The sequence below is a fragment of the Crocodylus porosus genome, unplaced genomic scaffold (assembly GCF_001723895.1).
Source record: "Crocodylus porosus isolate Cpor-Errol unplaced genomic scaffold, CroPor_comp1, whole genome shotgun sequence".
Lineage (NCBI taxonomy): Eukaryota > Metazoa > Chordata > Crocodylia > Crocodylidae > Crocodylus > Crocodylus porosus.
Window position 1 is genome coordinate 1,942,803 of NW_017728919.1, and position 15,507 is coordinate 1,958,309.

General features: G+C 43.7%; 1 protein-coding gene across 4 annotated transcripts in view; it reads right to left on the reverse strand.

The window, feature by feature from the left end:
• Positions 1-15,501, reverse strand: part of UPF1 (UPF1, RNA helicase and ATPase) — a 21,439-nt gene extending 5,938 nt beyond the window's left edge. The window contains exons 1-18 of one of the 4 annotated variants that reach the window (XM_019538343.1): positions 15,218-15,501; positions 8,862-9,004; positions 8,015-8,104; positions 7,175-7,342; positions 6,118-6,298; positions 5,814-5,975; positions 5,161-5,245; positions 4,884-4,982; positions 4,263-4,371; positions 3,535-3,694; positions 3,273-3,391; positions 2,914-3,078; positions 2,608-2,722; positions 2,112-2,255; positions 1,513-1,726; positions 1,271-1,388; positions 545-701; positions 242-384 (exon numbers count right to left, since the gene is read on the reverse strand). In XM_019538343.1, the coding sequence (XP_019393888.1) occupies positions 242-384; positions 545-701; positions 1,271-1,388; positions 1,513-1,726; positions 2,112-2,255; positions 2,608-2,722; positions 2,914-3,078; positions 3,273-3,391; positions 3,535-3,694; positions 4,263-4,371; positions 4,884-4,982; positions 5,161-5,245; positions 5,814-5,975; positions 6,118-6,298; positions 7,175-7,342; positions 8,015-8,104; positions 8,862-9,004; positions 15,218-15,442 (2,597 nt within the window). In that variant the 5' untranslated portion in view covers positions 15,443-15,501. Of the gene's footprint in view, positions 1-241; positions 385-544; positions 702-1,270; positions 1,389-1,512; positions 1,727-2,111; positions 2,256-2,607; positions 2,723-2,913; positions 3,079-3,272; positions 3,392-3,534; positions 3,695-4,262; positions 4,381-4,883; positions 4,983-5,160; positions 5,246-5,813; positions 5,976-6,117; positions 6,308-7,174; positions 7,343-8,014; positions 8,105-8,861; positions 9,005-15,217 lie in introns of all 4 variants that reach the window. The other 3 variants (XM_019538342.1, XM_019538341.1, XM_019538340.1) reach the window with 3 other exon arrangements.
• Positions 15,502-15,507: the final 6 nt, after the last annotated feature.

Sequence of the window (15,507 nt, forward strand, 5' to 3'; positions counted from 1 at the left end):
GAGTCAAAAAAAGTGGAATCAGCCTCAGTGTTAACTGGCACACACATGCCTGCTTGGGTTCCCCGCTCTTGCTCTTACAGTGACACCTGTGAGCACCACACAATGGAAGCAGCAAATCATTTCCTGAATCTTTTCCACATTCCATTTGGTTTATTCTGGTGTTCCCAGCACCTTAATCTGTGGGGCAACAGCTTGCTCACATTGGAAGGCCCTGCCACATGCCCCTGGAGTACTACCGTACCTTGCTCTGGTAAGAGCCACGTTAAGACGTCTGGGATCATTTAAAAATCCAATTCCTTGGTGCTCATTGGCTCTTACGCAAGAAAGGATAATAAAATCCTTCTCCCGTCCCTGGAAAGCATCAACACTTGCGATTTCCACTTCCTGAAAGGAAGAAACACCACATAAGCCACGTCCCATTGGAAGCCCAGTGCAAGGAAGGGAACTATGCTATGACTGGCGGCACAATGCACTTGGCTGCACTCGGCATGCATGTGAAAGGCAGACAAATATCTGGAATTCCACCATGTCAGAAGCTTTGTACCTGGTAGAGCTTCGTATGCAAGGACCCGCTGAACTGCATGTACTGCACCAGGTAAGATCGCTGACCCTCGTAGGGTGTAATGATGCCAATCTGATCCGGTTTGGCACCAGCTTTCAACAGCTTTGTAGTTATCTTCTCCACATTAGCAGCTTCCGTCCTAGGAGGAGAGATTGGTTTATTTACCAGTTTAAGTTACTTAGTAAGACTTGCTGCTTTGCTGCATTGCAGCAGTGCTGTAGGCACCGTTCCAATAACACAATGGACGGGAAGCATTTGGAGAAACTGAGCCTGCATCATTTCCCACGGTATTAAGTACATATAGATGAGCCAGGACAAGCAATCCCAGCAGCTGCACAAAGTACACTTGCTGGAGGAGCAACAGAGGGCATGGGAAGCTATGTAATTCCCCCCGACACACTAAGCAGCATTTAACTCCTTACAATGTGATCTATGCTCCAAGGTGACACCTCCAATAACTCTAAGAAGGAGCATTAGCACTTCAGGAAGAAGTGTAAAATGGGGCCCAATGCTTCCACACAGCAGCACATGTGAGCAGGCTGCAGCTGTAATGCATTTATACTCTGCTATCACAGCTCTGGGCAGGATCTCAGCCTGCTTTCAAAATGAGTATGTGTACCCATACCCTAAGTGTGAATGCACAATGGTCGTCCGGAAGTGTTACTTAGGCAAGTTTGGAACGTAACACTGACACTAAAGTTTCTTTACCTGTTCAAGTAAGAGGTGCCTGAACTGGCAATTTCTTCCTGCCCCTGGGTCACATAGAAGAACATCGGCTTATCTGGCTGGGGCCACTGGAAATCAAATCCCTTTTTCACACGGTCCGCTGAGGAGTGAGAAGAGAACAAAGCAAGACGTTCACATTGCCCCTTTCAGATTAAGGCACTCCACTACTATTGCTGTTCTCCATTACAGAGAAGGCAGTTTGTACTGTGCCAGTCCTGATTTACCTGCAGTGACGCCATTCTGGAGAGAGCCCTCATAGAAGATGTTGGATGGAAATGCACTAAGTGCAGGATGCATCCGATACTGCACTTGCAGGCGGATTGGACGGATCCCTAACACCACAAGCCTCTCAAAGAGAGACTGAGACAGGCCTGCCTTTGCAGCTTTCTTACACATCACAACAGGACCCAGCTGGCAGTGGTCACCGACGAGGATCAGCTGTGGAGAAGGAGCACACAGTCTGCATATGCTTCTGAAGCTTTTGGGCAAATCAAGCTGCTTGATAGTGACTTCAATTCAGACTGCATATTACTCTAAAATCATCAGCTGAATTAGCTTGAGGATTTTCTCAAGTGCTTTATGTCTAGTAACAGACTGGAGCCCTAACCTAACATGAAGTAACTGATTGTTGACCTTCCAGTTAGACAACTGAATGAATCAGTTATACTGGGAGCCAAGATCGCCCCTTGGAAATAAGATGATTTTGATTCACAGAATGCAAGAAATTTAGACCAGCAATACAGAACTGCCCTCCTCTCTGTGCAGAAAGTGACCAATCAGTTTACAAGTTCCGTAATGTATTTGTAAAGTGACCCCAACCTACCTGCTTTGCTCCAAGAACCACTGGCACCATACACTCCGGTTCAGTAGCCTGCGTGCTTTCATCAATTAAAATGGAGCGGAACTGCATTTTCGCAAGTCTCGGGTCACCTGCTCCCACACATGTGCAGCAGATAACATCTGCATTCTGGAGACAAAAAGCCCACGCACAAGTACTACAGCAGCAGCATTTGTAAGAATTTGGGGAATAATTAAATATGTTGCTCAACATAATTAAGATGTGCATCAGCCGATTATCTTTTCATAGGGACACTAGAGAGGTAACTTTCAACCCAAAGAATTCCCAAGAGGTTTAACAAACTACACATCTCTCCTCATGAAATGCAGCCAAGATGGAGAGGTAGCTACGTTCCCCAGGAATCATTAAAAAGTTATACTTCTCATATTACTAATGCAAGTAAACAAACATGAACTAGCAAGAACTAGCCTGCAAAATACAGAGTTCTCCCAAAAAGCAAAGCAAAGGAGGCTATATATACCATAAGTAATTCACGCTCTGCTGTTCGCTTCAGTGCACGATAACGCTTCTCATCAGCAGATGACAATTCTCCAGTTTCATCTTTCAGCTGCTGCAGTTTCTGAAGCTCAGGCATACTGCAGAGCAAAAGAATTAACCCTCAAAGTGAAATCATGGTACAATTCAAGTATAACACTTCAGTTATTCAATGCTGTGGAACAGCCTGCCAGTTTGCAGTGATGTGTGTTGAACACAGTCCACAGAGAGAAAAAAAATTGGGTCAAGTGTATCTGGCCAACACTTGAGGCTTCTTGCACGATTTTCTTACCTGTCCATGTTTCTAATCTGGTTGTGCAATGCCAAGAAAGATACAGGAGAATCGATTGCCTCACGACTTTTGGCACACAGGCGAACCACTTTCAGTCCCGTCTGATGAATCTTCTCGGTCAGCTGATCCACAGCTATGTTACTTGGGGCACAAACTAACACAGGCCTTTAAAAATTAGATGGAAGGAGAATAGTTAGACTAGCACTTAACCTGTTTGTTCCACATTGAACATTTCTACCAGAGATGGGTCAACCTCAACAAAAAGTATTTTGATCATAACAGCTTAATGAGATTTTCCAGCTATCAAAAAACCATCACTTATATAAAAGGATTCAGGCTTTTCAGTTAAGAGCTCTTACCCATTGCCCTGCCTAGCTAGATGGTAGACGATCGTTGCTGATGTCACTGTTTTTCCTGTGCCAGGGGGACCTTGGATAAGGCTCAGAGGACGCTGCAAGACGGTCTTCACAGCATAAACCTAAAAGAAATGCTTCCATTAAACATGTACTTAAACTGCAAGCAGGTTAGGTTATTACAAATTTTTTCTATTCAGATCTGACCTGCAGTCTGTGCACACGCCCCTTTTATTGAATTCTGTCTGCTGCTAAGAGATAGAATTACCTGAGAATGGTTGAGGTCAGGTAGTCCTTGCGCTGTAAAACGCTTTGGCAGCTGGCATTTAATAATCACATCTTCTACCTCATGACCTAACAGCTTGTGGTAGATGTAGCCAGACACAGAAGTTTCATCCACTGCAAATGTTTTTAAAGCACTTTGCATTCTGAAAGCAAGAACATCAGACCACAAAATATGAACCAAAAATATTACAATCATGCAATAAAAAGGTTAAACCAGATACCAGGCACAAACTCAAAATGTTAACTTATACATCTGCAGTTTGGGAAGGAAACACACTTTTAACACCTGGAAACTTGTTTTTAAACAAGTTCTGGACAAGATAGAAGTGGGAGAGTCTTGGGCATTTCCAATACAGCAGCTTACTCAACAAACACCAACATCAGTTTTTAGGAGGAGGTGGGAAAATGGTCTTTTAGTACATCTAAATTCTTTGTTCCACATCTTACACTTAAAATACCTGCATTCAGAAGGGAGGTGCACAAGTGCATAGTTAAATGGTGTTTTCTGCTGCAAATTAAAAGACTCTCGACTAAAAAACCACCAAATCCAGATATTGAGCTGCAGGTACCAAATCTGGCAATATCTCCTGGCATTTTGCAAAACAGATGTTGAATAAAAGAGTAAATTCAGCAAGAGGAAAAGACAACTAAACTGAATGAAAGAAGTTGCATCAAACATCTCGACTGCCTTCTTCCAGTAAGGTGGCATACCTGTCAAACGAAGTAGACTTCCAAACAAAATCCACCTGGAAGTTATGAGTAACCTCCACAGGTGCTCCAACGCTGCTTCTCAGCTCAATGGCTATCTCATCACCATAATCTGCAGAGCCTCGTTAAGTAGTAATCTATAGCTCACTTTTGGAGTTTGATTCTTGCAGTTTTCCACTCATTTAGCAGATCCTTGCCTGACAGCGAGTACAGTGATTTCAAATACACTTCTTTTTCTTTCGCTTTTACCCATTTCCAATAGTTGACACTCCTTTAGCTATTTAGAACGACCTCACCATCATAGCATTGGGGTAGCTCACAATCCTTAATGTATGTGTCCTCACAGTGGCCCAGCCAGAGTACCATTATCCCTTATTTAACTGAGATGGAGTTTGGAGAGAGTCTTGCCCAAAGTCACAGATAAATTTATGTGCACCAGCGACTGGGATGGTAAGCAGGGTTGGTCAAGAAGCAGCAGTAATGCCATTTTTTCCTCTGAAGTGCCTCAATCCCCCCACCTCCCCAAAAAAACAAAACCACACTCACTAATTCACTCAATTACAGTCTAGCCAAAAGCAAATGATCTGCATCTCCATTCTCAAAGGCTTATTAAGTAAAGGATACTATCCGGGACTTTGATAACATGACCAATTCCTTTCCACAGAGGGGCCAGGTCTCCTTTATACCTCAGGCAGATCTCATCTCCTTGCATAAGACGCATATCTAAGATGACAATTAAAAGCAGTTACACTTCCAAAATCTGTACAGGTGAGCCCACCCTCCAACAGAAAAAAAATTTTGGAACTCTTCTGTGCCAAATCACAGTATCATAGTTGTCCAATATTTGAATGCTACTTCCTGGACACCAAAAGGCAGAAATAGGCAACAAAGTCACTATTACCTGAGTCAGTCTTTGGCAAAGTGAAGTAAGCAATTCTCTTCTTGTTTAAGCCTAGGTCCCATCTCACTGTGATGTTATCCTGGGTCTAATTGTACAGAAAAGACATATTTTACTTTCTTAACCTGTTTGCTAAATAACATATCTATTTCCTGATTATCATCCATTCACTCTAATGCTGGGAAATAACAACCAGAAAGGCTCAAAATGTTATAAAACAGGCAAATATTTATGCTCAAAGTAAAAGTCAGTTTTGCCTCATTCATGTATTGAACTATTTCTACAGAATGAGGTTCCTTTTTTCAATCGTCTCCAATTTCTTTATCTTCTTTGCAAATGCTGCTTTGGACACCAACATTTTAGGCATTCTATATAAGCATACAATGATCTCACAGGCCAGGTGATCACCCCCAACTAACATCTGCACTTCCACTGAAAGCTTATATTCCAATTCAAATTGTTAGACAGGCAAGGGAGATTCCATGGGGGAGAGGAACAGCCAGTGACCCTGGTCAGTTCTCTCAGATATGGGACATCTTTCACAGAACCACAGTTGAGGAAAAGGCTGAATTCAGGACAGTTTCAAACCCCAGCACTGGGATTTTAGCTTTGTCAATGTGTGTAAGCATAGCTAACCAAGCATCTTTCAGCATTACCTGGGATTCCTTGAGTTTCTTGTCATAGTCTGCCTCAAGCTTAACTAAAGGTCCAAAGATATTTTGGTACTGATAAGCATCCTCATATCGAAGTAAGACATGCTGCGGTTCTTCATCAACACCAGGTTTTTCCAAGTCTTCAAGGGTTGCAGATGGGTTTTCCTAGAATCAGAAAACAAATGTCATGCTCTGAGCCACAAGGACCAAGCTGTGAAACTGCTGACCTTCCACAGTACAACAGGGGAGGACAAACAGCAGAATTTCTATTGTGCTTCACAACCCATGTGTATGCAGGGGCACATACCTTCCAGAGTTCCTCCAGTTTGTTAATTTGCTGAGCTGTAATCTGACGGGCTCGCAGCTGCTCTTGTTCAGAGGGAATCTTTACCAGCCAGGAAAGGAAGCAGCGGTCTTGGATAAGAGGCTGCCACTGTGAACTGTCCCAATTAATATCCTTTAAACTGCTCTGACTGGCACATGGTTGCCTGCACAACCAAGATATTGAAAAAGAATTTATTAAATTAGACAAGTGTAAGCACAAGTTTATCCTCATGAAGTTTTTTTCCCTTTTGTAACACAGGAAAAATAAGCTGGGCCATAAATCTACAAAGATCAGCTGTTGTATTTGCTGCTTTGACCATGGAAATGGCTTCTCTAGAATCACCCAACAAATGATATTTCCCGACTGAAAATTTTCACAGCTCAGCTAGGGTATCAAACTTCTCAATAAGCATCTGCTTCTCGGTCACTGCTCATTAGGACCGTATACCATACGCAGTATGCCAAAAGAGAGCCTGAGGGCTAGTTCTGATGCTCAGTTACACAATGCAAGAAGCCTGCCATAGAAATAGATCTACTGTTACGTCATGGAGTAGAGTCTCATGCGTGTATATAGGCAATCCTTAAGCCAAGGAATCCCCCTGTCCTCACTTCAAGCCCATACCTCCAAGGAACAATATCCAAAATACCAAGGACACCCTAAAACATGCCATAGGTTAAAGCAGTGGGGACAGAGGTACTGCCAGTGCCTGGTCACCATCAATGGCAAGCTACAGCACAATAAAACACATATAGTTGAAGCCACAATCCACAACTAAATTAATTGTCTTAATTTGGTTTGTTACTTCGGTAAACATGCAGTAAACCAGTAATAAGCTTGATGGAGAGAAAGCCCTTCCATTCCTTCCATAATAAGAGACGTCCTTATTGAAGTGTGTGATTTTATGTAATATGCAAAGCCAGTACATGTGCTGGAATACAAGCAATATTTTTGTACTGTATGACAATGAGAACAGCACTGTCTTTAAAAAAAAAAAATGAGGCTATCTGTATAGGAACTCCCAAAAAAGGGATTCTCTTACCTGCACAGCAAGACTACTACTGAGTCAGCCTTTGCAGGAATGAAGCCAAGGAGGAACACATTTCGGCATCCACAATTGTAACACTCCAAGACAGTCTCTCCAAGAGGCCCATCTTTGTGGAGAGTTACCTCCTTGCATTTGGCTCTCACCAGATGGTTTACAATGTGGCTGAAACAACCAGAACATATGCAAGTTTGTACATAGCATATAACTACTGACAGGCCCCTAGTCTGATTTAGTCCTAATTTAAGGCCAGCGAAGAGCTCAGCAAATATTACAAAAAGCAGAAAAACCCTCTGCATTTACTGTGAACACACCAGTTTCTTTTTAGCAAAAGACTGGTGGTGCTGCTACAGTCTTTCACTGCTTGGATGATATGGGACATTTGTCAAAGGATTTAAAAAAAAGTTACCTGGGTCAACTGCAGGGCCAGACCAGCAGTTATTAATGCTGCTGAGCAATAGCCGCAGATACAAAGCAGCAGTGGCAGCATATTCATCTAATAAACAGGGGATGAGAGAATGAAAGGACTGGAAGCCTCATTCAGAAAAAGATTACTGCCTTTCACAAGGACAGGTCCCGCCAGTATGCGCTAGCAGCAATGGGAAGGCTGGTAAAGAGGGAGCCTGGAAGCTTACATGATGATACCTGTACCTCACTTGTTAGCGAACATGACAAGTTACAGTTTGTTAGCTCTGTAGCTAAAAAGCCAATGCTTACAAGACAACTTTCCTTTCCAGTCAACTGTCACAGAGGGAAGTACCATGTGCTACACTGGAAACTGAATGTGTTCCACCTGCAACCACAGAACGATTGTCTCTTCTGTCCCTTGATCCTTACCTGCCGGACGTATTGCCACGCCCGTTGCAGAACCACTTTTTGCTGGTGTTGCAGTAAACCACACAGGCTGGGTCATGAATGCCACAGTAACTAGAACAAAAAAGGGAAAAACTAGATCGTGTAACTTTATATTTGCAGGGACATAAGCATTAAAAACTATTCACTGAAACACAGACAAAAGATGGAACTAGCAAGCAGAAGCACAAGAGCAACACCACAAGCATGGGTTAAAATATTATTCCATGTTCCTGTCATTTTGATCAACTCTGTATCGATCAGCTCGGTCTCACTCGCGTCCATCCACATTGCACGATGACAGATTTCATTCTGAAGTCAAACGCACCCTGATTGTAAGTGAGAGCATTTCAGCAGGGGGCCGGATTCTGAAAAGTGAGCTGGCCAATCCATTACATATTTAGGGCTCACCAGAGGGCACTATCTTCCCAGCAATGCAACGTTAAGGTACACAGACACTGCAGCAAAGGAAAGCTGCTCATATTCAGGCTAAACTACACACGTGCTGTCTGTGCGCCAATTGAGCGTTTGTGTATTTACTAAACAGAACAAGACATCAGTTGAACATGTCTACAGCACTGCCTCCAAGGCTTTCAGAACATCACACTAACATGCGTCTCCAACGCCCATGAAAGCTGGCTAAATATCACTGCTACTGAGATGCTCATTTCTTTTGGCCCGCAGTTAAGTTTGGGCAAACCAAGACAAGAAGAACCATAAGTTGCAGCATATCTGCATGGAGACAACTCAGATTAGTGACACTGCCTGCCCCAGAGACATGCCATTTTCATTTTGAATGCTGAAACCCAAGCAGCTCCCCTTCACAGCCTACCTGCAAGCATGCACAGGAAGATCCTTGGTATAGTAGGTGTCCTCTTCATCTTCTTCAAAGTTCAACTCCGCCAGAAGTTGGCTGGTTTTAGCCACATTATCGTCCACAGCACCATTCTGTAGGATGCCATCAGGTCCATTAACCTAAAATGGAAAGTGGGTAGTTAAACTTAAAAATCAAACTGTATCCCATGCCAGAAAGCTGAGAGGCCAGTACCTTCCATTCCTTCACAAAGCCTTGTGATAATTTGAAGACAGTTAGGAAGGAGGGAGATAAAAATGTCAAGTACGGACCATAGGAGCATATATCGGTAACTAAATGAACACTTCTGTCCTTTCCCCTTTGCTTATTCACAAAAGGGTCATCACAATCACAGCACAGGAAATGCACATGAGTAAATGAACCAAAACCTGAAGAAATGAGGGGTGCAGAAAAAATACACTGAAGCAACTCTTTCTAAGCAAAAAAAATTGTTCAGTCTGCCGCAACTATGTCTAATTCTCCAACCCAAAATCCATACTGCACATATAGTGCAGAACTAACTTTAACATCCTGCACCACAGAACTGTATTCCATATTAGATCAGAATGAAAATTAATGAACTTCAAATATTTTTAAGCATGTTCTAGCTTTCCATAAGTCTTTCAATTGAAAAAACCCCCACCTAATAAGTGCCATTATCACTATAAAATATTCAAGAAAACAAGTACCACAAGATATAATGTTAACAGATATTTCATCAGCCAAGTTTCCGAATAACAGTATGTCAAAGATGCAGAGCAATAAAGCCTATCTATACACACCAAGCTTGCAATGGAAATATCCTGGCACAACTGGAGCACTACCCACCCAAGTAGGAAACCTTGCAACACTTGCTGCTGATGTGTCAGCAGAGCTTGGAGTACAAGGCTTATTCATGGTACAAATATATTTGGCTTTTATGTTCTCCAACTACTGGGGATCAGCACAAGGCAAGAATGCCCCACAAGATAATGGCAAGCTTTCAGACACATCTAGTATATAATGAATTTCCAGTCTTCTACCATATCTGGAACGATTTGGGTTTACTTGTTTTGAATCCCAGGAATGAATGTCATTAAGAAAATAATCTGAGACAACTCAGATTGAAGTGAGACTAGTACAAAAGACAGTGCCACGTAGAACTGGTGGCTTCAGCTTCAATCTGTTATGAACAACAGCATTCGAAAAACAAGGAAACAATTAGGAATAATATTGAGAGGCATACTGCTTAATCCTAAATTCACCATCAGGAAAGTAAACATGATAACCCGACCGCATTGATTATCATAGGCTTAACGTACTGTTCTGAATCAGTACTACATGCTAGTTACCCTTGGGGTGGGGGAATAAAATATCAGTAACTTTAAAATTAAATTGCTTTACTTCCCCCAAACAATGAAATACTGCTTTCCATCATCTCCCACCAGCCCAATGGCAAGAAAGCAAAGCCTTGCATTAAAGGAGACCAGGGCCCTTTAAGCCCTTTAACTTATTTCAGGTTTTATTCAGACTTGTAGCCTCCATCACTGAACTCAAAGATTTTCTGAAGAAATATATCAGTAGTTAGTATCAGAACCAAGACCAAGTAGTAAGAAGGCGCACTCCTTCCAGGTTCCATATTAAGAGATGATTGTTATTTGGACACTAGATATCTTGGGGGAGCAGCCTTAAGATTCCCACCCCCCACCCCAACCTGCAATTCAAAAGTTACATAAAATTAGGAGAACATAAACCCACTTCCCTGAATATCCCATCTGGAAATCTCTGCAAACTAGTTTTTGGTGTGCATGATAGTTAACATCCAATTCCCACAGTTGATTCTGAAAACAAGTAAGTACTCATTTACAAATTACAACACTTTCTGAAACTTGCAACCATAAAAGTATCCCAGGTGCAGTACAGGATGCAGGGCCATGTGCCTCCCATTAACCTAAGAGTGTGAACTGTTAGCATAAATGTAATGCTCTGCAAATGTAGCTATTAAAATGATAGCCAACAGGTTTAAGGAACGAAGAATACAGCAATGTGAGGGATCAATACTGCTAATAAAACAGAGAGGAAGAAACAATTCCAATAGTTGGAGAAACTGCACCAGCACACAAAAGCAGATTAGACTGATGGTTCCCAGCCTCACCACCCACCAAAAGATAACAGGTAGTTCCTTAAGTGTAAAAACTGGCATTTCATATAAAAGTAGCTTAACTGGTCATGAAACATGCAGAGAATATTCACACCTCAAATTCATTTGAATTCTTACAAGCACAACTGCCACACATGTGCCAATGACACTTCGACTGTAACTGGCCTATTTGAAAAAGTAATGATACATTTAAAAAGTCAGCTGATAAATTTAATCAAAATGTTTGAATACTTAAACAAATGTGGATAACTGGTGCCACTAATTATAGAGGCTTTTCAACTGTTTCTACTATTATTATTTCAAAGGGCAGTGAAACTAAAAGGCTCCTTGGGTGAAATGAAGTGAAATGAAGAGCATGTCAGCAGTGAAGAGAAGGGCTCGGAGCTGTGTCGTGCTCCGTTCTGCCCAACGTAGGTGCTCGGGACCTTTCATCCTTTCACATCTTCAGGCATGAATGATGTCACCTGTTGCTAGGAAAAACGTATCGCCTCCTTTCAGGGCTTGGCAAACCAGCAATGAGGAAGTGACTCAACTGTTGTTTTAAAACCTTCTTGCAATTTTAGCTTTTGTACATATTGTTACAAGTTTGACACTGTCACCCAGCTATTAAAGGGGGGCTTCTCTTAAGCTTAAAAATGTGCTGACTGCCAAGTTTCAGCACAATGAATTTAACTACCCTCTCATAAACTGTTTAAAATGTGGGAGGGAGGTTAAGAGAAACTGGCACTCTAGAAGTAGTTAACCTGTTCCTTAGCAAAACTAATCAACAAGAAACACCAGAGAAAACCCTGGGGACAAAGTTACTTAATGGCATTGCTCTCTCTGCTGAGATAAAGTACCTGAAAGAAGTTTCTCCTGAGAGGATAAGTTACTTTCCAAATCAATAACAACAAGAATAACGTGGAAATTTTATTCTGTTTCTTCAAAAAGCACTGCCTATGCCAGTAGCTAGCAATCCCTGGTAGATGATGCATACACAGGCAAAAGCATATTCACCTGCTGCCCTTCTGCTTAGGAGTCAGACAGCAAGTTTAAAGCTGCGGAAACAGCTGCAAAACTCAACAGGTAAAACGCCAGGCCCGTTGCTGGAAAAGAGTCCACTTCAGACTATGGGACTCGACTCTACGGAGGTGACCTAGATGACCTCTTCCAGCCCTACGTCTCTGTGATTACTACCGGGTATAATACCCATTCCAGCACTGCCTGACTTAGCTGCAAGACAGGATCATATGCTGTCCCAGAACGAGCATTTGGGGATTTTTTCAGTAGCCAGAAGCATGTTCTAGGCCTTTAAGAAACAAAGAACATAAAATCTCTGTTTACTGGGATAAAGCAAGCGAGTCCAAGCAGACAAGAAGAGAAGAAGGACAATGACAAAAAGACAGTTTCAGCAAGACGTACAAATCCTTACACAATGAACACCTGAGCCGTATACAGCTAGACTGCAAGGTGTGCTGTCAGCATTTCAGGCCATGTGCTTTTAGAAGACTCGTGTAGACAGGAAGCACAGCGCCCTTTCCAACTATTACAGGCATATAACCCACCTTATCTTAGAGTACAAGTGCTTTACTATTTACCTATCCACCCCCAGTGTCCTATGGGGCAGTGCATTTCAGAGTTCCCCACTTTACAGATGGGAAAAGTGAGGCACAGAGGCCAAGTAATGTACCCATGATCACATAAGAGATCTGGAGGTGCAAGAAACCAAACCCGAGTCTCCCACACTCCAGGCTACAGCCCTATCTGGCTATCCTCCGCCAAGCAGTTTTTCAACCAGTTGAGCATATTAGCAGTTGAGTTGAGCCATGTCCCTCCTCTACAGTAGACTTTAAAAAACTTGTCAGTGGGCATATGAGCTAATGTGCCAAAAGCAGCTATTTTAAATCTCTGCCTGGAGAGGGCCCTGGAGAATATGAAAGGGAGAAGAGGAAGTACGTGGTGAGAAACAGAGGTAAGACAGATGTAGTGACAAGATCAGGAGTTTAACAGTGAGTTCAGAAAGGCTGATTTACATACAGGCTTTAGAAAAGGGCTGGATCAGCTGACCTGTGAAGCAAGAAACTGTATGGCCATCACTTGTGCACTACTGACCCCTTATTCCCTTGCTAGTGGAACACTAGTCGACTTCAACGACTTTCAAAGTGCTCAGCTTAATGCCTGTCACAGGAAGAAAGCCCTTATGTGGGAAAGTGCCATTTCCTATACTGTTGCAAGTTGGGTCTGTTAACAGGCGCAAGTCTGGACAGATATGTACCGAAACTGGAAACGCAAAGCAAACTTGGTCCGAGGTACACTATAGTTTATACTGCCTAAAAAACAGCAAAAAAATACAGGCTTGGTAAACATGAAGAAAAGCACTTCTTTTTTTGTTTTGTTTTGCCAGTTTTGAAAACTATTCAGCAGCTTGTTGATAAAACTCAAAATAAGATTTTCCCTTGAGTGGGGGTAGATTTATCCTTGCTACCTCAATATCTTCTTTACATGTTCACTTCAAAACAGGAAAATGCCTTTAGTGTTAATCCCAAGGCAGAGACTTTTAACACTGGTACGGCACTCAACCAGGAAAATCACGAGGCAGCACCCCCAGATGTGAGCAAACCACCAAACAAAACACAGAAGTGGTGTGACAGCTCCTAGAAACTTATGACAGGATGATATATGGTACAAGCATGGCACTTGCGTATGCTACGAAACTATACCTATACACATAGGACAATACAACCCGGTTAAACTTACAGGTTTGGCGCACACAGGGTTTTGATGAGATCGACCTGTGTACCGCTTGGAAAAAAAGTTTATTTTTTACCCTACCAAACAAGCCGTCCTGTCACCATGCGTGCTTTTTTGGCACCCAGGTTTGAATTTACAGATCTGACATCCAAATAAACGCACAAGAAAAAGATACAAAGGTGAACCGAGAAATACCTGTCAAGACCTGAGTTCAGGGGTCTGGGTTTCTGCTACTGACACCAGCAACTGCAGCTAAAACCAACACAGGGTCCTACAACCCCAACTCTGTCTTTGATAAGTTAGCAGCAGGAGCACAGACCGAGTAAGAACGCAAGCTTTCACAACCCAAAATGAAACATACTTCACATACTAGAATTGATTCTGGGCTTTATCAGCATTTCAATTCACCTTTAAAACTTGTATTTTAATGTCCCCACGGTTTGCAAACAGCTCGTTGCAGGGCAGCAGGACCACACACACAGGGATGGGCAGCCTGTAGCGACCTGGATAACACGCTGCAACCTTGATGTTACTATGACCATATGAAACCACTGTTTTTCTTTTTAATACATGTTTCCTAGAGTCCAAGTCACAAATCTGAGGCATCGGCAATCCTCAATGATTATACTTCCTTCTGCAGTTGTATGACCCCAACTCCTTTTCCTCCCTCCCCGAGCAGTGCTCTCCCCTTCCTTCCCAAGCCCAGGCCAAAGCCCCAGGTAGCAGCAGAACCACCCTACCCCACCCCACCCCGACCCCGTGGTGGGGAAGAACATAACCCATTTTCCCAACTGAAGTTGGGCCTTAAAGAGTCTCCCTTACTCCTTTGGCTCCTATCCCCCATCTCCCTTTTTTTTTCCTAATTTCTACCTATTTCCACATTGTCACGGACACTTTTCGCTTCTTTCATTCCTTGAAGATGATCTCACGCCAGCACAGAGTCCCGATGCCGGATGAGAGGGGATTGTGCCCACAAGTTCACAAAGAACGTTTCCCCTGACTATTTCGTTGTTTCAATAAAAGAGCAGAGAAATGCAGCTGTGGGGCTCAGCCCAGAGCCGTTTCCCACTTAATGAAAGATTGATGTTTCATTTATATTGTTTTTAAAGGAACAAAGCTGTAGTGCTTTATAGTTTTTCCATCTACCCAAAGAACCGGACCAGGCCCCAGGCAGTGGCGACAGGGGCTGACACACAAGCTGCTGCCCTGGCTTCTGGGATTCGTGCTTTCAGGGTGCTGCTTGATTGGCATTCATGCATTCAGAGTCTTGGGATTCGCACTTTTGGTGACACTTCTCAGTAAACAAGTAGGAAGCGGCCCTGGGCCGAGCCCCAAGGTTGCATTTCCCTGCCGACTCCTCTCCTAAAAGCCCCGCTGGGGTGGCCCGAGGCGAGGAGCCGCCCGCCCGCCCGCCGCCACGTGCTTGAGGAGGGTGATCCCCTTGCCCCCCCACCCCTCGGCTCACCTGCGCCTCGATGGGCCCCGGTGGGCCCTGCCCCGCGCCGGCCGCGCCCGGGCCCTGCCCCGGCCCCGGCTGCCCCGGCCCGGGCGGAGTCTGCGTCTGGCTGGGGAGGGTGAAGTCGGTGAACTCGAATTCGGAGCCCTGAGTGTCGGCGCCGAGCAGCTCGGCCTCCTCCGTGTCCAGGAAGGTAAGCGTCTGCGAGCTGGGGCCGTACGCCTCCACGCTCATGGCGGCGGCCGGCCGGGCCGGGCCGGGCCCCCCGCACCACACAGCACCGCACCGCACGCCGCGCT